The sequence below is a fragment of the Paroedura picta genome, chromosome 7 (genome assembly GCF_049243985.1).
Source record: "Paroedura picta isolate Pp20150507F chromosome 7, Ppicta_v3.0, whole genome shotgun sequence".
In the NCBI taxonomy this organism is placed as follows: Eukaryota; Metazoa; Chordata; class Lepidosauria; order Squamata; family Gekkonidae; genus Paroedura; species Paroedura picta.
Window position 1 is genome coordinate 57,499,083 of NC_135375.1, and position 26,294 is coordinate 57,525,376.

At 42.4% G+C, this 26,294-nt stretch overlaps 1 protein-coding gene across 3 annotated transcripts in view; it reads right to left on the minus strand.

The window, feature by feature from the left end:
- Nucleotides 1-26,294, minus strand: part of MARCHF3 (membrane associated ring-CH-type finger 3) — a 108,309-nt gene that overhangs the window by 1,481 nt on the left and 80,534 nt on the right. Inside the window, exons 4-5 of one of the 3 annotated variants that reach the window (XM_077344450.1) lie at nucleotides 8,180-8,389; nucleotides 4,509-4,558 (exon numbers count right to left, since the gene is read on the minus strand). In XM_077344450.1, coding sequence (XP_077200565.1) covers nucleotides 4,523-4,558; nucleotides 8,180-8,389 — 246 coding nt within the window. In that variant the 3' untranslated portion in view covers nucleotides 4,509-4,522. The other 2 variants (XM_077344449.1, XM_077344448.1) reach the window with 2 other exon arrangements.

Sequence of the window (26,294 nt, forward strand, 5' to 3'; positions counted from 1 at the left end):
GCAGGTACAGGAAAAGGCTTTCCTCCACTTGATTTATCTCTAAGAACTGCTGCCAGAATAAAGTATCAGGTCAGAAGAATCCATGGTCTGATTCAGGCAGCTCCATATGGTCAGAATAGAAATGATGATGATTATACAACCCATGTACGGGGAGATTCAGGTGCTGAGTCAGATTTCTTTTGCCACCAGCACCTGTTGCCCTGTGGTAGAAAAGTGAATGGTCATGATACAATGCATGGCTTAAAGATGTGGGTGGGAAACCAAACAGGGTTTCTATAGGAAGCTCCAAGCATTTGTTTGCTCAATACGTTTTCCTAGGATATCCTAGTTAAGCCTGACAGGTTGTTTATAAGGGTTTCTGACTTCAGGCAATTTCAAAGTGATGCAGTTACTGAATTTCAGCAAGGGCCAGGGAGTACAGCATTGAATTTGTCCAGGAAGTGCCAGCAGTTAAGATACTCACTAGTACATTGGAGTCCAGCACAATTTCCAGATTTCTTTTGAATCCTGTCCTCTTTTTGATTACATATTTATTCCCTATTACAAGGAGAAACAACTTCTGCATAATCTTGTTTAAAGGCAAGAAAGGGACTGGCAGCAGGATCTCCCTTTCAGTACTTCTTTTAAAATAGCTTCAGTTTGGGAGTCTAGGGCTCTTCCTGTCCAGCACAGAAGCATAGTTTGTGTGCTGGTTCCAGAAACAATTATTAGATTCATGCAGAAGATCAGTGGGACACTGGCAGTGGAAAGTCATTTGTGTACAAATGTATGGGATCTCTGTCCTGAGAACAGTTACCTTCATTAAACTCTTAAGTTAGAGGAACAATACAATATTTGATGATTTACCCAGATGGCATTTAGATTTATGCAAACATCAGTCAAATACTTTAGAAATAATGGTAATAGCTACATCTGACTTTCTTCTGTCTTACTTTCTCAACAATAATGGGGCACTGACACTACATAGCCCAGCACTGTTCTGAAGAAACTCAGTTGCTTTGAGACTTGACTGTGCATATCTTGCTCAAAAATGCATACGCATAGGTGTGCACTGCTGGCTGGCGGAATTCATTCAACCATTGGTGGGTTGCATTGGCCAGATTGGCACAAGGGATCCTTCTCTTTCTCTCTTGGATCACCTTAATGGACTACTACTAGATGCAGCCTGACCATATTTTGGAGATACCCTAAGGAATTTATATATGCATTTGACTTCACGCATACCCTGTCTTTATGCCCAAAGGAAATCAAAGTGGTGCCCATTATTCTCTCCTCCATTTTATCCTGATAACAGCCCTGTGGGGTAGGCTAGGGTGAATGTGTGTGGCTGACCCAAGGTCACAGTAAAGTTCTGTGGCAGAATGTGGATTTGAACTGGGGTCTGTCAAGTCTTAATCCAATAAAATTTTACTCAAGATATAAGCTTTTGTGTGCATGCACACTTCTTCAGATACCACTTCCTCAGCTGTTCCGGTGGGGAGCTGTGTTGGTCTGAAGCAGTAAAACAAAATTTGAGTCCAGTGACACCTTTAAGACCAACAAAGTTTTATTCAAGATTCAAGCTTCCATATGTATGTATACTTCTATCTGAGGAAGTGTACAGGCATATAAAAGCCTCCACCTCAAATAAAACTTTGTTGGTCTTAAAGGAGTCACTGGACTCAAATTTTGTACTGCTTCAGACTAACATGGCCACCCACCTGAATAGTCTTAGCCCAATACTCTAACCCAGGGATTCCCAACCAGGGGTCTGCGGGAGCTCTGAAGTGGCATGGCATGTGGGAAGCCCAGGCTGTCTTCTCAGCTCCTGCTCTTCTTTCTGGCCTCCATGATGCAGAGCAGCAGGAGGGAAGCAGGGGGAGGAGGGAGCACAAGGCGGGCTAAGGATGTGGATAGTGATGCCACTTTTGGGGGCCTGGCAGGGGACGTGACCAGCAGACATCACTTCTGGGCCTCCTCAAAGTCTGAAAAATTATTTCAGGGGCTCCTCCATGGTCAAAAGGTTGAAAAAGGCTGCTTGAACCCATTATACAGTACTGATAGTGAACCATATTATTAGGTTTCATTTCCTCTTTAAATTTAGGTTTGAAGTCTAGATGCCTTATTCAATTCTGAACACAGTGCATATGTATGCTTAGGACTCCCCCCACCTGTTTATACTTAATGGATTTGATCTGAGCTGCATTGATTCCTTTCCTCCACGTGTATCAAAGAAATGCCTTAAATAACTTATACAGGATTTTGGGTTCCAAAACAGGGTTCCAATATGATCTCCTGCAAATAAGCCAACTGGACAGGGAATAATGATGCCTTTGCCAGTGGAGTGTTTGGCTGGGTGCTGCTGAGTGGATGGGAGAGCGGTGCCACAGCTTGGGGCAATAGGATGCAGTGCAGAAATACGGAGGAATGGGAGGGGGCTTTTAAAATAAGGTGCATAGAATTGTACATGTATTTTGGCCCCTAGGAGCTCCTGGCAGGCTTCCTAATGGCTAACATGAACAACTGCCTCCTGACAAATGGGTCATGTCCCTACAATATATTAGGAAAGCCTTCTAGGCTCTGCTTCACAGAACGCTGTGTATGTGTGTCTTGAGTACGCACACATGAGTATCAGTGCTGGGGGTTGGTGGCCAGATGCAAGGTGGAGAAGTAATCGTTGGGTGCATGTGCCTGACCCACTGTGTGCAGATCCTTGAATAGGAACCAATACTTTAAATCTTAAAACACCTCCCATGAGACACATACATCATTTTCAATGAGTGGATCTGACAGACCCCAGCTCACATTAGGACTTCTGTGTGCTGGAAGGAAGGCATACATGTCCAAAGTTTACATCAGTCCTGTTCTGGGTACCACCATCATATAAGTGGCATTCTTTTCAGCAGCCCTTCCTTCCAGTAAATGTGCTAAGGATTACAGTGTACGAGGCCCCTGTAAGCTTTCTGTATTCTGATGTTCTCCCTGTGTGTGATTCTTATGTATGTTCCCTATTAAGCAGAGTTCCTGCTGCTCCATAGTGACAGTTTGAAACTTCTTCCCTTCCTGAACTCGAGAGCACATGGGCTTATTAATATTACCCCCTCCTGCTGGACTTAATAATTATACTGTAGGAATGCAACTTGATCTCCCCAACAGAATCAAAGGCAAGCTAGAGACTGCCAGGCAACTGATACTGCACCTGAGTGTTCAGGTGTTCATTCTTATGTAAAAAAATAGCACTGAAAAAAATTCTACAGCTGTTTGGTTCTTGCTCCCAAAAGAAACCCGTTCTTTAAAAATTTAGAATGCAAATTATTCTTGGGAGGATTCAATACGCAAATAGATGTTAACAGTTGCAGTTTAATTATGGCTTAGGAGAATATGTATTTTAAGAAGTAACAACATATATCAATTGTATAACGAGGTATTTATGGCAATCAGATATTGCTTTTCAGGAAAGTATTTTTCCTGTATCAGTCCACATTGGTATACTGAGGGATGGAAGTATTTTGGGTCCTGATCATGAGTTATCTGTACCAGATAGGTATTGTGATACAATGACATTTACAGGCTGTGGAGTGCAGCAAATGAATGATCATCAGTAAGAAATAAAGCAAGTGCTAATATGCTCTGTCTGCTGTTAATTTGGATAAAGTAATTGCTTTGCAATCCTTTTAAAAAGCTGCTGGAAAGCATAAGATCTGTTAGGAAAGACTGCCCAATCAAACTAAAATTAAAGTCATATAGTTTTATAGAGACAGGCAAATTGCAGAAATGCTTGTTTTTCTGAGTACAGATATACCCTGATGCAGCTCCAGTGGTCTTTTGCAGCCCAGCAGCTAGTGGCCTTGGCCAGAGATGTGCATTTCATCAGATGCACTCATCAATTTAAACAGCCTGGCATGAGAGAGATGTATATCTCTTGCACAGAAGGATTGGGATGAGGAGATATACTTTGAGTGGTTGATTAATTGAACGAGGTCTAAAATTTATTCTGGAAACGGAAACCCATGCAGCGCAGCATCTGCTAGGGCTGTTCCATTTTTATTTTTACTCTTTCCCTCAAAGCTTTATCTCCTGAGCTTTACGAGCAATCAGTGCACTTTGGGGGGAAGTCCCGTGTATACTACATGCTACTGAAATCATTAAATGGCATGCTTTCACGCACCAATAGGAAAACAAACTTTCCAGCGAAGTAGCTTAAGTTTAGGCACTATGTAAAGTTCCAATCTACACAGCAGTGGTGTAGAACTGTTAACTTTTTTGAAATATTAAGTTAGGGTCTTGGTTGAAAGAATGGAGCAAGAGATTTCAGCGTGCTGGTGAAGAGAGGGTAGGTTAGCTCTGTCTTTAATCACTGTTCACTTGATTTCTACGAACATTCTCAGGGTGCCAGAAAATCAGAGTGAGTGAGGCTAACGCTGAAGTTCATGTTCTTCCATGTGGCACTGAGTTGCAAAGGTTTTTTCCTCTTTATTATTTTTTTCTAAAACAATAAAAACTCTGCAGTTTCTGAAGAAAGAAATTACCTTGGAAGAAATGACTATTTCAGATAACAGGACATCAAGTCATCTGAGTTCTGAAAACATTCAGAGAATGAAAACAAAAATAGTGGGAGTTAATCCAAGTATGCAAGCAGGCATGGGGTACAGCTCTCATGGCATCGTGCCATACTTACCATGCCCAGGGGTTTTAAAACAAAAGCTTTTAAGCAGCATTGCTGCTTCCTTCCAGATGTTGGTTTTCCAGATGTTAAAAGCTTTTCACATAGTCATCCATGCGTGTTCTGAGGTGATATACTTGCTCCACATATTTCCATTACATCTGTCCCTATGCAACCACCCCATCCAATGTCTTTGGGGTGACAACCTACTCAGATACAATTTAATTATTTAAAAAGGCCATTACAAAGTGCCTCAGTCCTGAGGGAGCTTAATAGGGTTTGTGTGTATGTGTGTGGTTGCCCAGTCCTTCTGAAGCAGGGCACAAGTTGCAAATAATTCTCCCCAGAAAGGATGGTGTTGGTTCTTATAGATCACTTTTCTCTACCCAAAGGCATCTCAAAGCAGCTTACCGTTGCCTTCCCTTTCCTCTCCCCACAACAGACAACCTGTGAGGAAGGTGAGGCTGAGAGAGCCCTAATATCACTGCTCGGTCAGAACAACTCTATCAGTGCCCTGGCGAGCCCAAGGTCACCCAGCCGGTTGCATGTGGGGGAGTGCAGAATGAAACCTGGCTCGCCAGATTAGAAGTCCATGCTCCTAACCACCACACCAAGCTGGCTGAGTTACAGAGTACTGCAGTGTTAGCTATTGCCATGTCCATCACTTGACTCTTGTCAGGCTACACTGAATTCTTTCTGCCTGTTATAAGGGCAGGTATCCTATGCTTTACTTTCATTCCTTGGTGGATAGTGGTCAAGACCAAAACCAAGACTTTCAAGATTTTTGCAATACCAGAAAAACTTTAAGGTCTGAGTCTTACAGGCAATGTGATTTCAACTGTGTCTATCTGTACTGAGTAGTTTGTAAGTTATGCAACAATAGGGCTCTCTCAAATTAAATGCCTGGGCTTCTGTACAGCTGCTACACTGGCTCCCTTACACCTACTAATTTGGAACTCAGATAAAACTATGCAGAAAGGATCAGGAGCTTTGCTATGTCTGGGGGCTTTGATTTGGATGGAAACAAATCAACCACCATGCAGCTTATTGTCTGTCTTTGTGATGAACCAACTGGATAGACATAACATGATTAAGTTATGTTAAGGCTTTGTTCAATTGTTGGAAAGACTTCAGAATAATAGGAAATGTAGACCACTGAACTGTGTGGCACTAAAATTATACTTTATTGTATAGAAGCAGTAGCTGGTAACCCACGTTAGTGAATGAGAAACAGTCCGGTCACATTTGTTTGAAACATCTTTTGATTCAACATAAGAAGGGCATTCGTGTGTTTAGCAATCCAAGCCAGGTGTGGCACACTGGATTTAACCCAAGTTACCACTTGATTTTTTCTGACACAACCTGTACCTATGCAACTGTTGTGGCTATGAACTGCTCCATGTTATTGTGAGTTACTAACGGACTAGACAGTTGTGCGGGTTTGGCTGCAACAGCTTTGTGGCACCTTAAAGACAGCAGGGTAGAAGTTAACCAGCCATAAGTTTTTTTAGAACTAGCATCCACTTTGTTGGTTGCATGTTCCATTGGTAGATATATACATCAACCTATAAAAGAAAATCCGCTCATTACAAAAAACATGCAAGGGAGGGAAAAACATAAACAGTGGCTCTGAAAAGTCATGAGATTTAAGACAGTCTCAGAAATATCAGAGACATTTCATGACCTCACTGTTGACACTTTCCCCACCTGCATTGTATTAATTTTTCATAAGTATACTTATCTTGTGTATTAAGTTTAACCCTTCACGAGCCTGATGAAGTGGACTCCCTAAAAGTTTCTCCCACAATGAAGTTGTTACTCTTTAAAGGCACCAGAAGATTTTGCTGGCATTGCTGAAACAACAGTGAAGGGTGCATCTGCATGAAAGATGCATGAGAAGACTTCAGTATTTATCTGTTTCATCAACAGTAGTTGTTGGAGACAGCTGCTAACCTGCTGCAGTCAGGTCTCTCTTGCTTACATTATCACAGTATTTTCTCCCCTAGGTAAACAAGGAGTGGATGGGGGCAAATCAGGTACCTTTCTGGATTGCGTTTGACAATTTATTTTAGGGGTCAAGGCGGCCTTTTTACATACTATATCTGATTTTGTGTTTTGCATGTAAAGAGCTAGCTTGGTGTAGTGGTTTAGCGTGGCAGCTTCTAATCTGGTGAGCCATGTTTGATTCCCCACTCCTCCACATACAGTCAGCTGGGTAACCTTGGGCTAGTCTCAGTCCTGATAAGAGTTGTTCTCACACAGCAGTAATGTCAGGACTCTCTTGGCTCCACCTGTCTCACAGGGTGTCTGTTCTGGGGAGAAGAAGGGAAGGTTATTGTGAGCCACTTTGAGACTCCTTTTTGTAGTGAAAAGCAGGGTATAAAAACAACTCTTCTTCTAATTCAAATGTAATTTATATTAGCCAGAATCTATATGCAGTTTCAAAATGGGTCTATATCAACATGCATATACATATGTATAAGGAGCTCCTTCCTAAAACCCCTTGAACCATATTCTACCATGTTGTATTTCCAAATGCAGTAAAATGTAAATTCAAATTTAAAAACCCCTGTGTAGCAGTTCCACAGCATTCTTTCTCTAACTCAGCCCTTCCCATGCTAAACTAATAGTTTTAGAGTTATTTCTGAACAATACAAAGCTTTGGAAAATGTTATTCCTCATCAGAGAGATGAAACTGTTAAGATATTATCCACTGTAGTTTGGTCAGATCATTCCAATTTGCTCCTGCATGATGTCAAGAACTCATTAAGAAGAGAAGTCTCCAATTTATGGCCTTGAAGGCAAGTGCAGTTGTCTCACAGCATTTACACTACAACATTAATCGAGGCCTTTCCGAGTTAAGGAAAAGTAAGGTTGTGGAGATGAATCCCATCACCCTTCACTCTCTGGGGGTTCACATGAAAGGAAAAACACACCCCTGAAAGTGGGATCCGGCCAAGCCACTCAAGCAACTGTGAGAGAGCAGACCAAGGATGCAATCGGGGTTCCTGGTTTCCTTCCAGCCACTGGTGGTGTAGGAAGGGATGGTGGTTGTTCCCGGGGTCCATGCCACCGCTGGCCAGATCCAAACCATATTCCTCTACCATGACCTCAGCAGGGTGTACTGGACCCAGCTGCTAGCAACACAAAAGAAAAAGGTGGGCCCTGTCCTGCTTGGGTACCAAGCCCTTGGGAGGGGGGTTAGCCTCTACCTTGGCTTCACAGGTTGAAGTACCTTGCCTGGACTCTTCATGCCTATTTTTTCCAAGCATCAGTTAAGTCCCTTCCTCTTCCCCGTTCATTAATAAATCCAGTAAAACAGCTCATAATTTTGAATTTCTACAGAACTGTAATCTAAGATCACAGTTGCAATTTGGGCTTTCAGGTATTTGACTGCAAAGTACTAGATGAATTTGCTGCTCTTCTGTGTAAGTTTGAACCCACTTTGAATGAACATAGCTGAAAGATGGTCTTGGCATGTTGCATCACAGTCATGAGAAAACTTCCCCCTCCCCCATCTCTTAAACAAATACTTACTAATGTCCAAAAGAGGTAAATTGTGAAGAGTGCGACAGTGAGTGCAATGAGGCCGACAGCTTCTAGCCGACTACTAAAGTGCAGATGGTCCACTGCTCCTCGCAGACACAACCAGCCAGAGATGGTAGCCAGTGGTGTTATAAACAAGAAGCACACCATATCCCCAAACAATGTCCGTTTCTCGTGCTGCGGGCCCGGGTTTCTTAGCCACTATAGAAGGAATTGACACACAGTAAGTTGCAGCAAAAATGGAGAGTTTCAACTAGATACCAGGGTTTCTTGACATAAAAGGGCAAGATCTGCAACATTTCCTTTTGTTTTAATTTCATTCTCTCACATATTGGCTGGGGGGAAAACCCTACATCTTTTTAACTGTCCAGAAGCCTGAATATATTAGAAAAGAGGTTCCAGTAAAATGGATGCATTAAAAAGACACCTAAGATCACCCCCCACCCGCCAAGACAAGAAAAAAAGAGATGCTTCATTAGCTGAAACAGTGCATACTAGGACTGTCCTTTAGTCTTCTAGGAGTACATTTCTTGTCTCTTAAATTGCTTCATATTTGAAGTATAATAATATTCAATACCAATTATTCGAGTGTTAAAAATACAAAAATACAAATGTCAGAAATGCAAGTCTAGATTCTTTCCAGCTTCTCCTGGTAACCAGTACTATTTTTTATCATCCATAGTGATACTTCTTTACTATCTATGTAAGGCAATACAGTGCATACATGTAATCAGAGTTAGACAAGGAGGGAACAGCAGAGGAGATCTAACCATTTGATTTTGCTATTCACAGCTGACCTACCCCTACTCCTAGTGTTTGAAAGAGAAAAAATAAAAGTCCTTAAGAAACCCTTTCCACACATTAATCATAATAATCACTAATAAAAGCACTAGGACCCAAGTTTTGATTTCACAAAACTGAGGGGTTGAAAGGACAAATCTCTTTTCCGTACAGCTCCAACTCAAATTGCAGCTGCCATACTTTTTACAGACTAATGGATCCATGCATCTGTTTGAGCTTGATAAATAACATGAATTCAAGGCAAACTTAGGTCATGTATTGAGGTCAGTCGATGTTTCTTATGAGAACCAGTAACTATCAAAAACATTTGTTTTGGATTTTCATAACTGTAGATATGTGGGTAGGCTAATGAGTGTTTATGGTTTGAGGGAGAATGGAAATAGCTTGAAATTGCTTGATGTATGCTAATTATCTGTACAAGAGGCATCCTTCTGGGTGGTTTTGCAAGGATCATTTTTTTTTTACTTTAGAAGTGTTTGATACTTGAAAATGGCAGTCAAATTGTTTCTTGGCCTTTTGGCTAAGATCAAGTGATGGTAGTTGAAATGATCTGTACTTGTACTATCTGGTAGGCTTCCAACAGCAGGAAGCTATTCTTGAGAGTTTAGGCCTGGAACTGTAAGAATCAGCATCTGCAGGATGATATGAAACTGCCCTCTACGGTTCCATTTAACAGGCAGAAGATGTCTTCTGATCACTGGAGGATTATTTTACACTCACCGTAGACTGAAAAGGGGAACTAAATCCACAAAAAGGATGCAAGAGGTTGTACAAGTTTGAGGAGCCTTTTGCAGAAAACATATAAGAAATACTGTAGAACATATTTTATTTATTATTTGACTTCTTAACTGCCACTCCTGGGCCAGGCTGGCTTGTGGAGGCTTACAATAAAATATAAATGTACTAGATTTAAGCCCGTTAAGAGGAGTCTCCATAAGAAGTAAAAAAGCTACAGTCATCATGAGACTTCTATACAGATTAATTACATTTAAGAGTCTTTCTTTGATGAAGTACAAATTTTTGTGCATGCATGCACCCCCCCCCCCCCAAGGAAGTGTCAGTGAAGCCATTGACTGCATTCCCCTCCAAAACAAATCTCAGCTGCAGATTGTGCAGAACTGCCAGTCTGGCAACTGCCTAATGGTTGTTGTTGTCGTCATCAGCCATTCAGTTGAGTCCCACTTTTGGCAATCCCACAGCACAGCTGTTGCCATGGTCCCTGATCCCGCACTGCCTCCGTCAGCTGTGTAATATTCTGGCCAGTGTCCATTCCAGTTGTGTCCAACCACCATGCCCTTTGTCTGCCTGGTTTTCTTTTTCTATTGACCAATCCCAACAAAATTGCTTTCTCCATTGAGTTGGGATTGGTCTGATATGGCCAAAGTAAGTGAGGTGGAATTTCATGATTTTTCCTATCAATGGTATATCAGACTTTATGCACTGTAATATTTTATTGTTTGCCATCCATGAAACCCACAGAAGCCTTCTCCAACACCAGAATTCAAATGAATTGATTCTTCTCTTGTCGGATTATTTCATTGTCCAAATTTCACAGCCACAGGTGGCTACTGGAAATATGATAGATCCAGCTAATCTACATTTGGTAGTCAGGCTTAATTGCTTCACCACAAAAATGATGGCTTTCATACATAACACAGAAAGCACCTTCTGTGCCTGTCACCCATCAATACTACCCAGTGTGAACACTGCTATTGTTGCAAAAAATGCAAATTTTGTCTCAGACCAATTTCAGAAAACCTCAAACAATCTTTCCAAATGAAAATGTCTGGAGCATTCAAGTAGTTGTAATCATGAACTTAATACTGCTTCCCTTTGGATGTTCAGGCTAATTTGCTTCTAGTGACTGTAAAATGTAGGAGCAATTTGAACAAGATTTAGTTGCACTCACATCACTTACAGTGGAATCCAAAGCACAGTTGTACCTATGGACTTCAATGGATTTAGAAAGGTATATCTCTGTCTAGGATTGTATGGCTAATTATTCTTTGCATGATCACTGCACATGATTTGAAGATGAACCTTGGGAAATGCACTGTCCCACTTCGCTTTCAAGGTGTTGCAGGAGCTCTGAGCAGTCTGGGCTGTGGGTTGCACAAGCACCTTAATCTCTTGAAGTTATAGTCTGAAACTGATGGATTAACATGTGCAGTGTAAGTTATTTTAAAGGACTAATTAGAGGCCATTTCTAAACTATGACTAACAAGGCCCTGTAACTGCCAACTCCTTTCAGACTTTAAAGAGTAACAAAAAAAAGTGATGGTCTTTGCAGAAGGTATATTTCTGTCACTCAGGGTTAGTTAAACAGTTTGGCAAGACAGTTGGGGCAAAGCCTTTTAAAAAAAACCCACAGAACAAAAAGGAGATAACATTACATTCAAGAAGAGTTTGTGAGGTTGAAGGGTCATATTTGGTGGAGTTCTCTCTTTTCCTTAGGAAATACTGCTGAGGGTAGCAGCGGGATGCGGGTGCGGTGGCAAATTCCCCATTATAGCCAGGTTGCCGCTAGGCCTGATTGATTGCAACCTACACCTTGTTCAATTTCCATGAATCCTCGTAATGAGAAACTGTAAGATGACAGAGAGGAACTGAAAGTGTGCTGTGCAAAGGGGAAGAAACACTCCTTTCAAAGTGTGACTCCTGTCAAGGAGTCGGAGAGTAAAGAGCTTACTTAAAAGGTGACCTAGGAACATTAGATGATGAGTACCTGGACTGGTCATTGATTTCTCTGGGAACTGCAGGTGCAGGTAAAAGTGCAATTTGCTGGGAATGTCTTCTGGTAGAATCCCAATGGAAATGAATTTGGCAGTTTTGCCCCCTTGTTTCCAGTTTTCCTGTATTCATACAGGGCTCCTCAAGTTCCCTTTGCCAACTCACCTTTGAATTCACAAACGCTGCAGTGGGGAAAAATGCAATCCCTTTACACCAGAATGCTTTTGTGCTTCTCTCAGGACTTGCTTTTTATATCTTTTTTGTTGTTCAGAAAACCTTGAAAATGGAATCAAAGATCTTTACAATACAGATGCAAGTACAGAAAGATCCAGGTATTCAGGTGAGTTTTACTTTGAGCTTGAAAAGTGCCTTCCTTCCCTACCATCAGATGAGACTTCTGATATACAGGCTGCATTGCAGAAATGGTTCCCAAAGCAGTGTATAAAAGTTGCTCTTCTTAACAGTCGCTAGTATTTTACGAGCCGCAAGGGAGTGGCGGGATATAAATATAATAATAATAATAATAATAATAATAATAATAATAATAATAATAATAATAATAATAATAATAATAATAATAATAATAATAATAATAATAATAATTTTAAGCACTCTGGACTCAAACTCGCCATATGCCAGACAAATGTTACAGGTGCACAACTGGACTCATAGTCAGACATACAGTAAGAGACACTTTCCTTAAAAGTGTCTTGGTGGCTTGCTGTTGTGAAGGAGTGTTGTCAGGGTGGAGAAGGAGCTTCTGCTTTCACTTCTGGCCTGTTTTCACCAGTAGAAACAGCAAGTGGGGGAGAGACTTTTATCCCCTTTTACTGGATCTATGTGCTCAAGGAATATCACATGGGTTCAGAAGAAAGGGGTGAACCCTCCCACTCCACCGGCCAGAAATGGCATATCAAGGGCCAGAAGTGAGGGTCGTCTGCTCTGAGTACAGGAAGTAAAGGACTGCATTATCTTTAACATCTAAATAAAACGGGACAGGGGTAGTGGGAGGAGTTGGGCCTCATTGCAAACCTGATTGGCCGTTCATCCAACAAATGACCTATCAGGTAGGCTCGTCTGCCCCCAGCCGCATCCCCCTCCAGTGCCAGCCCCCTCTACTCAACTAACGGCAAGAAGTGTAAGACAGCCAGCAACCATGAGCTGGGAGGGAGGGGCCCTGGGACTGCGGTGGGTGGCCTCCAAAAGGTTGCCCAGCCAGCAAATGGGGCTTGGGAGAGAAGGGGTTGAGTCCTGGCTTCACCGGCGCATAAGGGGTGCCCCCTGCCAGCACTCCCCCCACTTCAAAACAGCCTTCCACAGCCTTTCCAGGCCTCAGCGAGCCTGCCCAAGTTGGAGGGGGGGGGAAGAAGGGAAGTCCCTGCCAGTGGTCCCCCCCATCCGGAAAAGTCCTGCCATGGCCCTCCAGGCTTCGGAGTGCTTGCCTGGGCTGAGGGGGTGGGAGGCTAGTGCCTGTTTTATTTTTTTTACAACAGCTTTTCTGTATAGAATTTTGAAATCAACACATCAAATAAATGTGCTTACACCTTTCAAAATGATTACTGAAACCTTTAAAATTGCATGTTTACACAGTGTTTACTCATCCTTTGTCTATGACGCCAAAACTCCATAATTGTGCCAACCTCTCTTCCCTTTACCCCTGAGAAGGGCGAAGTTGCAGTGTCTAAGCTCAGTGTGACTCTACTCAATGGCAGGAGTCCTCCAGAAGGCCTCTGTTGGTGTCCTTAGTCACAGGATAATAGAGATGCCAAAAGGCTGAGTCTCGTGACATAGCTGCTGGCCCTTCAGACATAGTACAATGGAAAGCACATATCCTGTTACAAATTGAGTGCTGCTTTTTTGAGGACGGGGCGGGGCAGGGCCCTTTGGAATCAATGTTTGACTATATGCTAACCATTCAGACAAGAACCAGATTGCACTCCAAGGAATAGCAGTCCTCAGACAGGAGAGAGGAACAAACAGCCCTGATGCTCTGAGAAGCAAGGATCTCATTCAAGATTCATCATTTTGTTTATAAAAATTGTCACTTTTCCCCAGGAGATGGGAAAGTAGGTCAGAACAAGGGGTTCTGTTGAAAAATTAAGGAATCAGAAGAGAGCCTTCCAAAAGTTCTTTTCAAAATAAATCCAAACTTAATCTTGAAGATAAGGGTTATTTGAATCCTGGCTGTTAAAGTGAGTTCTTCTGTCTGTGTTCCAGGCCACAAGGCTTCCTTTATATGCCCAAGCTGCTGGTAGATATTTAGCAGGTGAAGATCTTCCCAAACCTCTCTCCACCTTCAATTTGTCTGTGTATTCTGTTGCCTTTAAAAGGTGCAGGAGGAGAGGTAGAGCATAGTAGTGGAAAGGCCTGTCAAGTTGCTGCTGACATATGGTAACCCTGTAGGTTTTCAAAGTAAGAGACACAGAGAAGTTTTGCCATTGCTTGCCTCTGTGTAGAGGCAGAGATAGGAAGAGGAAAAGGAAGAGGAGCAGTTGTTTTTTATACCCTGCTTTTCTCTACCCTGAGGAATCTCAAAGCAGTTTACAATCTCATTTCCCCTCCCACACAGGCATCTTGTGATGCAGGTGAAACTGAGTGTTCTGAGAGAAATGTGACTGTCCCAGGCTCCAGTAGGCTTCACATGGAGGAGGAGCCGGGAAATCAAACCTGGTCCTTCAGATCAGAATCTGCTGCTCTTAGCCACTATACCACGCTGGCTCTTGAGGCAGTTTGCCTTAACTTCCTCTGCATAGTAACCCTAGACTTCACTCCCATCCAAGTACTAAGCAAGTCTGAACCTGCTTAGCTTCCCAAATCTGGTGAGATCAGGCGAGACTAGCCTATCCATGTCAGGGCAAACTGAAGCAGGAGGGGGTGTTAAAAATGAGCCTCTCTGGGTGTCAAATACACAAGTGCCCCCCCTGCTGTTTCTGCAAGACAGGAGGGGAAATCAGAAGCTCCATCTCTCCCCTCATAACACTCCATCACAGCATTGAGCAATGTTTAAGGCATGTTTTCTCAACCAGGGTTTCATGAAACCCTGGGGTTTCTTGATGGCCCTGGAAGGGTTTCACAAATAGTTGGGAGTTAATTAATTTTTTATATATTTTAAAATTTGTTAAACATTTATCAGGTGCTATGAACATATATGGTCATGTTGACCCCCTCCCAATATGTCTATTGATGGATCTGGAGGGGGTTGGAAGGGGAAGAACCCCAGGTGGGTGTGTATACAGCACTGCTTTGCAACCATATTCTGCACCATCATGCCACTTCTAGAGATTATGCAGGACAGAAGTACTTTATGCCTCTATGCGCATGGTGGTTTCCTGGGAATCTCTTGATGTTCACTCACCTTGTCCATCATAACAGTGGATTTTTCCTGAGTTTGATGATGCTGGAATGCTGGTGGGATCCTGCCTCCTTTCTTTCAGTGACCACCCACCAAAGTGACAATGCTTTCCCTTTATGGATTCAGCTAAGGGGAGATGAGTATGAGGCTTAAGGCTTGTACCCAAGCTGACAACTGCTTGAGAAGGAGCATCTGCATTCAGCCACCCATAAAGCTACAGCTTACTAAGTCTGCATGCTTTCCTCTTGGGCCCAGCTGAGGAGCAGAAGTCTTCAGGCAGGGCTCCCAAGGGAAAGCAACAGTGACATTCTCTGACTTCAACAAAAGAAAAAAAACCCAGTCCACTTTGACTGATGGGGACTTCACTAAACTGAGAGTTGGAATATGTAATGCCATTTCTACCTCATCCATTGCCTATCAAAAGTAAAAGTTCCATGTTCTTTTCCATAAATCACTTAAATGTCAGTGGAAGAAAGGAAAAACCAACTAAATCTTTTGAACATGCAAGAAAAAACCTATAAATATACTTACTGCATTTTAATAAAGTTTTTAAAAACCCTTGCCATTCTAATATAACAACTATGCAATATTTTACTGATATATTTGTTTTGAAACTAGTTTCCAGTCCTTTGTTGTTGAAAATGGCATTGTAAATCTGCTTTAAAGCTGAAAAAGTCAAGCCAGCAGATCCTTTCACAGAAGCAAAATGATCGTGTAAAGTGCTGAGTGGGCCATTTGATGCAGACCTACAGGAGATGCTTGCAGGCTGTGAAAGACTCTTGTCTGGGAATAAACGCCTTTGGGGCATATGTAGACATTACCATATCCAGGTGGGGAAATACCCCAGAAAAAAAGTTAACGAATGGATGGCTGATAAAAAACAAAGGAGAACAGCAGAATTAGTGACCATGCTCCATTTAACCAAAAATGCACAATCTTGACACATTCCCTTCTTTTTACCCTACCCAACAAATGTATTCTGTGTATAGGCTGTTTAAATGTGTACAAGAGGACATGAACTCTCTATACAGAGTCTTTATTAGTGAGTCTGTCATTTGTGAATGACACATGACAATTATGAGATAATCAGAAAGATTTAAGGTTTCTTCCATCTTTGGAATTTCTGTGACTTAATAATGGCATCTTTGAAACTCACTGGATTTTGACAGGGTATTGTAGAAATTACTATTCCAATTTCTCTTCTGAGTGCCCAGTTATACTTGCTCTGGTATTTCACTGATTATTGCAGTATCTGAATTCACATATAACATTCTTCCTTTACTTGAAAACATGGGATGTAACTCACTCCCTTTTAGATAGCTTTTTACATAGCCGACAGGAATGAGCATGTCTGGAGGCAAGACCACCATTCTTACGCAGCCTTGTTTCAGAGCACAAGCAAATGTCAGGCAATCATTTGCTTTAGCTGGATTAAATGGGACTCTTGACCTCCTTTGGATGAACAATTAGCATATAGCCAACCAATTTCCTGAGACCCATAACATATTCAAGCTAGCCTGACAATCTAAGTGCCATTTCCAGCAGTCAGTGATTTAATTCCCTGGGGGATTTTAGATCCATCATTTATCTATTAAGTAGCAATGGAAATAATCCAGAGTTAGATAAAATACTTGGATTTTAAGTAAATTAGCCGCCCAATTCTACCTTTACTCAGAACTAAGCCCCATTTATTTTAGTGCTTTTACATTTTGCTAAGTAGGCTTACAATTGCACACATGATCCTAAATAAGGGACTTGCACTTAGAATTGCCACGTTGCAGCCTGCTCCCATGCATGCTTATTTGGAAACAAATCCTACTTGGCTGCTTACATTCCAAGTAATTATGCACAGGAATTCATCCTTGGGAATTAAATCCCACTGAAATTAGTGGAATTTACTCCCAAGTAAAACATGCACAGGAAGGGCTCTAAATCTCACATGTGGAAATTAGCAAAGTCTGAAATGATTAAGCAGGCCTGCGTTGAACTACATAGATTTGTAGACTGAGCTGTAAAGAGACACATGGAAGAAGTCTAGGGTCCTTGGGCAATTCAGAGCAGCTTATGGGAACTTAGACACGGCTCTTGCGCTCACCAGTGTGCAACAATGGCAATATAAATTGCTGATAATTAAAGGTCACAGTTAAAGGTTATTCAGTTTATATTAAGAAAAGTCTACATCCTGGGATCAATAGCCAGACTTTATCTTAAACTGGTTTATGTCCTACATGTGAAATAATGCTGAACAAAGACTGTGTTTTGTGAATATGTAGTAAGATGGATGCAACACGTTTTGAATAAGGCTACAGTGTAGTGCAATTTAGTGGACATCTGGAATGAGATTAGCACAGAACACGTGAATTAGTCAGGACAGTGTAGAAGGAAGAAAAGGATGAGCATTGAGATGCCAAGGTGGGAAAAAGAAAGCAGATCAGGAATGTTTATGGTGGCTGCAGCAGCATCTAAAGCCAGGTTATACCAAATGTCAGATTGCATTTCAGTTCACTCAGCTGTCTCTGAATTTCCATGCCATTGCAGAATATGGGATATGGATAGCCTGCCATCTGATCCGTAATGCCTAACATAGATGCCTGTTGCTTCAGAATTATTAGGAAATGTTACACGTAACATCTTTCTTCCTAGATTCACAAGGGTTGGAAATTTATTACTGTACTCAGGATATTATCTATATTTACCACCATTTCCTATGGCCTCTTTGAGGCTTTCCTTAACTAGCTAGGTGATATGGAAAAAAATAGCAGCTATAGTAGCTTTTTGGTGTACTTCTCAATTACAACTGGCTTCCAACTGCTGCTCATAATGCACACAATTCCAGAACAGCTCAAGCTCTCTTAAAATACACCTGACAATTTTGAAGGGGCTTGTGATATGACATTCCCAGTAGATTTCACCCATTAACAAGTAAACTTTTAAACAAAAAGAGCTCCACTGATTTAAGCAGAAGCAGGGTTGGCACTCACTGTATCATTTGTGATCTACTGCTTGGTTTAATCTTGGACAGCATCCTTTATGAGATGGAATTTAGCTAAGTTTCCAGAGAAGCTTCAATCTTGATTCTACAACAGTACAGGCTCATCTCTTTGCAACCGCAAATCCATTAACAAGTAAATCTTAAGCATTTCTGACAGCATATCTCTCGGCTGAATGGATGTCACGTTGCAGTGACACGAGCACAACATTAAGATTTGCAATAATGTACTGGCATGGCTGTTAATATCCTGCATCCCAACCACTAACTTAACCCTGACGGTTTTATAATCCTTCCCACGAAGACCTCGCTGTAGCATCAGGATTTTAATGTTCTTAAGAAGTGATTTTGGAACAAAGACAGATAACATAAAAGGATTATGCTGAAAGCCAGATCAAGGGGAACTGCCGCAGTGCCAAGGCTCACAGATGCCAATGGACATGACTATCTTCCCCCCAAATTTAGCAGTTTCTCTCTAAAATGCCAGTGCCCCAAGATGCAGGCACACAAGCACACATCCCTTCTAGGTAAAGCTAAGCTAAATTCCGGATGTGCCAGCCCAGTGCTGCAATGGGAGCTACGAAATGGGAGCTGGCTCTGGCTGTTATGAGTCATTGTGACAGGCAGGTGCCACTCACCGCTGATATAGTTGACAAAGTGGGCTGTGACTCACAAAAGCTCATGGTGAAATAAATGTTGTTAGACTTTAAGGGGTCACCTGACTTTTGTTTTGCTACAACAAACTAGCACAGTTATTCCTTTGCAGGGCCACGGAATCACCCATAATCTTGCTGCTTCCCATCTAGAGAAGGAAATGTTGAAAACTTTCCTGGGAGGAGGGAGTTGTTGTTGTGCCTTCATTCCCACAACATAAGAAACTGTATGATTCAAGTAAATTTTTTATTCCAAAATCAGTAGCTTTAAAAGCATTTTCATTATCTAGGACTGGAAACTGGAGGGGCAGTGTTTGCTGCACACATAAAGCGTACAAGGCTCCTGACACAAAGAATGTTGTGCTTCTTTACCAGGAAGTTGTTCTAAGCAGCTTTTCCATTATCTACTTTCAGCTAATTTAATTTTAGGGAACATTTTTAGTAAACAATATTTCAGAAGCAGCAGAGATTTTAAAAAACATCTTGGATTTCTGCTTGCAACAAAGAAAAATAAGCAAAAATCACTTTCAGTAGATACATTTTAATTTTTTTTAAGAAACATGTGCCCTAAGGTGCTAATATACACGTCCAAGGAGGCCTCTTGATGAGTCAAAGAAATTTTCACCACCAGCTCGATCTGCAGTAGGCGCCCTGACCAAATACCTGCAGGCATTTTTGTGTCATTCACAACTACAGACAGGTGCACATTTTCAGACATAAAGGCTTGGGCCGTAAGCAGCACCAGTGGAGTCACACTGCTGGAAGACAACTTTCCTGCGACCCTTCATTTCAGCCTTTCGTGCTTCTGTGCCAAAGGGTGCTTCTGTGGAGGTTTGGAGACCTTGACAGGTGTGGAGCAAACTGCATCTGCAGCAGGAAAGGGGACAAGCTCTTGCTCCTCAGCCTGTGGTCCTGCATGAGTCAGTCCAGCAGAACCACCACCAGGATATCCTCAGGGCTCAACACCTGCTTCACTTTGGACTGAGAACCCTGCTCTGCCTCTGCAGTTTTTGTTTACAGTTCTCTTGTTTGTCTTATTCTGTAAGCTGCTTTTGAGTCCCCAGTGTAAGAGGATCAAAATATTTAAATAAATCATCACAGCTAGCAGGCTTTAATATCCAACGAGGAACAAAACCAGCCTTTTCAAACTGTTTCTTTTTGTTGGGTATCATAATTCTTCACTCTGTCCTAACGTCTCTCTGTGCTCTCGTTTCTTATCTTTAAAACACACTTTTAAAAGAAAACCATAAATCTTTTTGGCATAGCCTTTAACAGCTTCTGGGGAATGTAATGAACTTATCCCCTCCTTGGCTGCCACAGGCTCAATTGCCAGCTCTGGTCTCTTTTAGCTCTTAAGGGCAATGGGCCATTTCATCTTGTTGATTACACACCTAAGACCCTTTTTCCTTCTAGCCTTGACAGTGCACTCTTTGTGCACTGGGTCAATGAGCATTTTGTCTTTCACTTCAGCAGCAGGATGCTGGCTTCCCTGTCCTGCAAAGGCTTCGTAGACACAAAAGGAATCTCAAAGTGGCAAAGGGAAGATGATTTTTGCAAATGTTTTGCCATAATGGATCTTCCCAAGTCAAGAAAATAAATATCTGAGACTCCTGGAAGTTTCTCTTCAAACAGTTAAAATACAAATGGAAGGTTCACCTACAATCACCGTTGGATTGAATTCTAGGCCTAAGGACAGGCATGCCATATGCAAAGATGAATCTTGCGAAATATGCATGGTTCCTCCATGAACCTACAGCAAGCTACGTTTCTGGCAGGTGGAACTAGCTGTGGAGGAATAACTGTTATTAGACCTTTTGAAATGGCCTGACATCAAATCCATCTTGGTCACTACTGTATGCTCTGATTAGCAGCAGCACTCCAAAGCAGAAAAATGTTTTTCTCAATACCTGCTAGCCAAGATCCGGTACCCAGTGAACCATGACTTGAACGTATACCGTCTATACAAAACAACAGTACTATTTTTTATCTCATCTTCCAAAAAGCACGGGGCAATATGGATGATTCTTTCTTTCTTTTACTCCCCCAACAACCCCGTGAGATTGATTAGGTTGTGAATTAGCAACCAGGCCAAGGAAGCTAAACAACTGTGAAGGAATTTGGAAGCTAAGGAACTGTGAAGGAATTTGGACCTGATAATTCCTGCAGTCCGGCAAGTTCTCCCCCATGTCACACTGGCTCCCTGCCTTCTCATCAGTAAACACTTGCATCCAATGCAAGGTGCCCAGTGGGAGTTCACATCTCCTGTAGCCAATTCCCATACTTCACGTGGGAAGTCCTCTTTGGACTGTGGAACCACAACTGTTGCATGTTTTGCAGCATCATTTCAGTCATCACTATGTCCTTAAATATTGTTACAATTTACTTTCTCCTTAATTTCAGTGATGTTCAGGTTACATTTTTGAACATACGGGTGCCATTACGACATCTGCCAACAGAAGTATTTATTATTTATTTATTCATTCATTTTACTTCATTTACACCTCACCTTTCTCCCTAATGGGGACCTAAAGCAGCTTACTTTGTTCTCTCCTCCCTTTTATCCTCACAACAATCCAGGTTCAGAGTATCTGTGATTTCTGCATAGGGTTGCCAGCTGTAGGATGGGAAATACCTGGCACTTTAGGGGGTGAAGCTAGGGGAGGGGAGGTACCTCAGTGAGGTATAATGCCATAGTGTTCACCTTCTAAAACAGCCATTTTCTCCAGATAAATTGATATCTGTAACCTGGAGCCAGGTTGAATTTCTGACATCTCCAGCCACTGCCTGGAGACTGGCCAGCCTACTTACACAATCACCCAGCAAGCTTCCATAACAAAGTGGGGATTTAAATCTATGTCTCCCATATTCTAGTCTGGCATTTCAACCACTGTGCTGCACTAGCTTAGGTAAATGTTCCATGCAACATACTTCTGCTTAGAGACAGAATTCTGAAATCTGTTTGGGCATGCTTTATTGCTTGAGTTAATGTCTAATGCAGTGGTTCTCAACCTTCCTAATGCCATGACCCTTTAATACAGTTCCTCATGTTTTGGTAACCCCCAACCATACAATTATGCAAGTGTTCTTTCACAGAAATTAAACCGAAACTGACCAATGGTGTGAAGATCCATTGTTCATGATTGTATCTAAATTGTTCCCCCCCCCCCGGGGTTTCTCAGTTCAGTTCTGCCTCTTGTCCCACCATGCCGATCTCGCTCTTTTCCTCTGCTCCAGACAGACTCTCTGTCTCAATCTAACCCACAAGGCTGTTGTGTGGGTGGCGCCCCCTCCCTGGCCAAGCTGCTTGCCCTGCCGTGACCCCTGTGAAAGGGTCGTTCGACTCCCAAAGGGGTCCCGACCCCGAGGTTGAGAACCTCTGCTCGAGTGAAACCTGTGTGATACTAGTCCTGTGTATGTAATATCCAGGAATGGTGGCTACAGCTGAAATGGCATAAAATATTTATTTATCCTCAGTGTAGATCTCAAATCATCAGTAAAGCAATGTTAGAATACTGAGGTACAAGAAAGAACAAATTACTGTAATAGGTTATTTATTGTGTCATTTTATGTTTGGGGTATTGGTTCTTTTGTCTTTTATGTTGACAAAAGCTATTAAACTGATCATTTCATTAATGTTGCTGGGGTCCGAGAGAGAGAGAGAGAGAGAGAGAGAGAGAGAGAGAGAGAGAGAGAGAGAGAGAGAGAGAGAGAGACCAACATCCATGCATGGGTTTGATACATCTAAACACATGAAGAGATAAAAGTGTGCGATTTTAGCAGTCCTTTGGCCAGTGAGCAGTAATTTGTAAAATAGTATCAAGAGGTGCTACTATGAAGAGGGGTGAATACTGCAGCAGTACATAATGCATGCAGAGACTTTACTGTATGTTTTAATGGGAGCTTTTTGTTATTACAGCATCACTAAAAACACCTTCAAAATGCTTATTGCTTTACATTTTTATAAAAGACTATTTATTTTCTTCTATTTTGTTAAAAATTCTACACCCTGGAGAGAATAAGTACCTTTTATGCAATTCTTAGGGCATTGTGGTCTTTTAAGAGGAAAAAGAAACGAGACAATTTGATCTCTCCCACTAGGGCCATGAAAGGGAAGACAAATATGCCTTTTTATCCATCAGAAAGATCAAATCACCATGTAAAACTGTGCATCTGAATTTTCATTCTCCTGCTTCTCTTTATAAAGCAGGCAGCTGACCTCCTGATTTCACTCTAGGACTACTGGTCCAAAACCCAAAATGATTCCAGGTGAGAGTGAGAAATAATGGAGGATCTGTATTAAGTTCCCGAATGTTTAAAAGGTCTTGCTCTGTGCTTTCTTCTACAAATAGGATCTGAGTACTAGGTTGTGATTTAAAAAATAATGTGGAAGCTGTCTATTGAAGGCTGCAGCCTATCTCTTTGGCAAGACAAATGATGTGTGAAACTGGCATTAGATTGCCAACTCCCAGTCAGGAAATTTCAGGAGATTTGGGGGTGGAAATTGGGGAAAGCTTAATTTGGGAAAGCAGCAGAACTCAGCCATAGAGCTGCTAGGGCAGTGGTTCTCAACCTTGGGGTCAGGACTCCATTTGGGGTCACCTGGCTCCTTCCCCAGGGTCATCAGGTTGCCTGCCACCATGGCAGCGGCAGCAGCGTGTGGAGGCATGTGGTGGTGGTGGCTGGTGGCAGAGGCAGCAGAGCCATGGCAATGGCTGCCTCCATGCCACCTCAATTGTTGTGTGCATGCACACATACATACACGCCACCCATACACACAGGTTTCCACTGGCTCCTTCTGCAGCTGAGCAGCCTGCCTGGAGGGTTGCGCCAGCACCTGCCAAGGAATGCATTGAAACACTTTGCTCAGCTCTTTCAGAGCTGGCAGGAAAGCAACCCCCTCCCCCCATGGGTCCAAAATCAGCCTATCCTGCCAGACTCCGTCCAGCAAACTGCGCATGCTCTGTAGCAGGGCCGACACGGAACCTCCCATGGTTAAAAGAAGGGAAGAAGGAGAGAAGCAGCGAGCCAGGGGAGTAAGACATGCGCTCAAACCTGGCCCAGAGCAAGACAGCGAGTAACGTGGATGTGGCGGTGGCGGCAGCATCCCCCTCCCCTGGGAAGGGCCCACGCCCCCCTCGAGTCACCTTGTGGGGGGTCGCCCATGGCCATTGCTGGAGGGGGCGGCAGAAGCGCCTCTGCAGCGCTAAACTGGCAGCTCCTCCAGCTGGGTCCCTGCTGGGCTTTGGTGCCAAAGTTGGGGTCACAGCAAAGAAAAGGTTGAGAACTGCTGTGCTAGGGGAACCCATCCCTATAGTCTGAACACTGGCTGTAATTACAGAAGAACTCGTCCCACCTGGAGATCAGCAACCCTAAGACGACACAAGGTACCATGACACAATGAAAACTCTGATACAGTGGTATGCTGACCCACGGGACTCATCCAAGGCTGGCCCAACCCTGGCCTAGGTGAACTATGATCATGGCACCCACCTAGTTCAGCATTCCATTTTCTACAATGGCCAATCAGACCATTAGGAGAAACTAAGAATGACAACACAAAGAGCACAGCTGTCCCCACTATGACCTTTAAGCAACTGGCATTCTTACATACAAAGACTTTGCATATAGATTACATTCCAGCCTTTGACCACCCTTTTCTTCTCCATGGCTCCCTCTAATTTCCCCTAAGAGCCTAAAAAGCTCGCTCAAGTAACCATCAGGACATGTTAGACTTGACAGACATGTATACGTAGCACAGAAAAAAAAGAACCAACTAATGTTTGACATGGAAGAGACTGTTTCCAGGGTCAGATCTTGGCTTCTAAAATACAAAAGAGAGCAATGGAAATGGCGGAAATGGTGATTAAGGAGGGCTGGCCCATGACCCATTTTCAGAAACTCTGCAACTAACTGTTTTGGGTTATAACCCACCGGTTAGGCAATGCTGCTCTAATAGACAGGAGAAGCCATAACAGGGGAGGGAGTAAATGAAGTAACTATCAGGTTTTCTAATAACTAAAAGTTTTGCCAAACAAAATTGATCAATATGGAAAGGGGAGGGGGGCAACAGATCATTTGCATTTGTTCCTATTAATTGCAGACTAATAGGAATATACATTATTTTACATAACTTTTATTTTATATTATGTTTTATTAGTTTTCATAGCAACATACATTTACCCTGATCTCTTAATCCTAGGACATATTTTGGGTTTAAACCTAATTTTTTCCAAAACCTTAAATTCCAGATAAACCTTATTAGGAGAAATAGCTAGGAAGCAAAGAATTAAACATTAGCGGGTAGTGTGCAAGCTGTTTTCCAAAATTTTTCTCAGGAGACATTACATATTTATTATCCCCCCCTTTAAAAACGGAATAGTTTACTTCACTATGGGATGCTCTATGAGCAAAGCTTCCATACTCTGGAAGGGTTAACTTTCAACTTGCCTAGTCATTATTAATTCTGAAGAAATGTCACATTCCATTTGTGCAAAGAACATTTTTTGAGAACAGCCAATCCCAAGGGTGAAATTGAAATAGATTGAGCCTTAAAATCTATTTATTTACTCAGCACAAACTTGTGACCATTTATTTATCTTGGTAGGTTTATACTTTTCCCTGCAGAAGTCATACTTACTGATAATTAAAAGTGACTGAATTTTGCTTTGGGTTTAGAAGGCACATTTGTAATGCCATAAATGATATGCAATCTAATGGCTCACTCAGATCTAAAATTCATGCCACAATAAATGTGTTAGCCTTTAAGGTACTATAACACTCCAAATCAGGATATTGCTGTCTTTTTGTTAGGCTCTAAACTTGTGCTCAGGAGTTCATTTTGTATGGTTTGTAAGGTTGCCAGGTGGAAGTGGGCTAGTGACACGGGAATTTGGAGGCGTGGTCAGGAGCTCCCTGACATGCTGATGTCACACAGAAATGATGTCAGCACCTCGGTGGTTTCTATGGTACTATGGTAGAATTTTGCTCCCAAACCATTCCCTCCCACCTGAAAGTTGCCAAGCTGACATTTGTGGCTCTGTTGCATACACTGTTCCATGTGCATTGTGTATCTCCCCATTGTGTATATCCACTTCCTTCCCATACCAGAAACCTGTGAAGCTGGCAGCTAGCTCAGCAAATTTTGAGACTGTGGGGGAGTTGGTGCATGGAGTGGCAAACACTGGCTCTGTGAGTTTCAGGGAGGAAGGGGGAACAGGTGCACATGACAGCGGCAGTTTGTGGCTCTGTGAGTGTCACAGCTCCCCTTGCCATTGATGATAGTTTGTCTGATGAAGCTGGTGAGTTAGCGTCTCCGGGAGCAGAAATAGCTGTCAGCTCAGCACACGCAGAAATGCAGCCAGCTGCATCAACAAAGACAGATCCGGCATGGCCAGGAGCATCAAACTGTGTTTCTAGAATCACAGCACCTGATTCAAGCAGTTCAGATTTGGCCAAAGCAGTCACATGATGCTGAAAAAAACGTAGGGTCATGCTGCTGTTCATCATGCTTGCTGAGCCACTGGTGAGCAAAGTAGCCTGACTGTCCGATTTAAGGAACAGCAGCAAAGAATGCAGTGGATG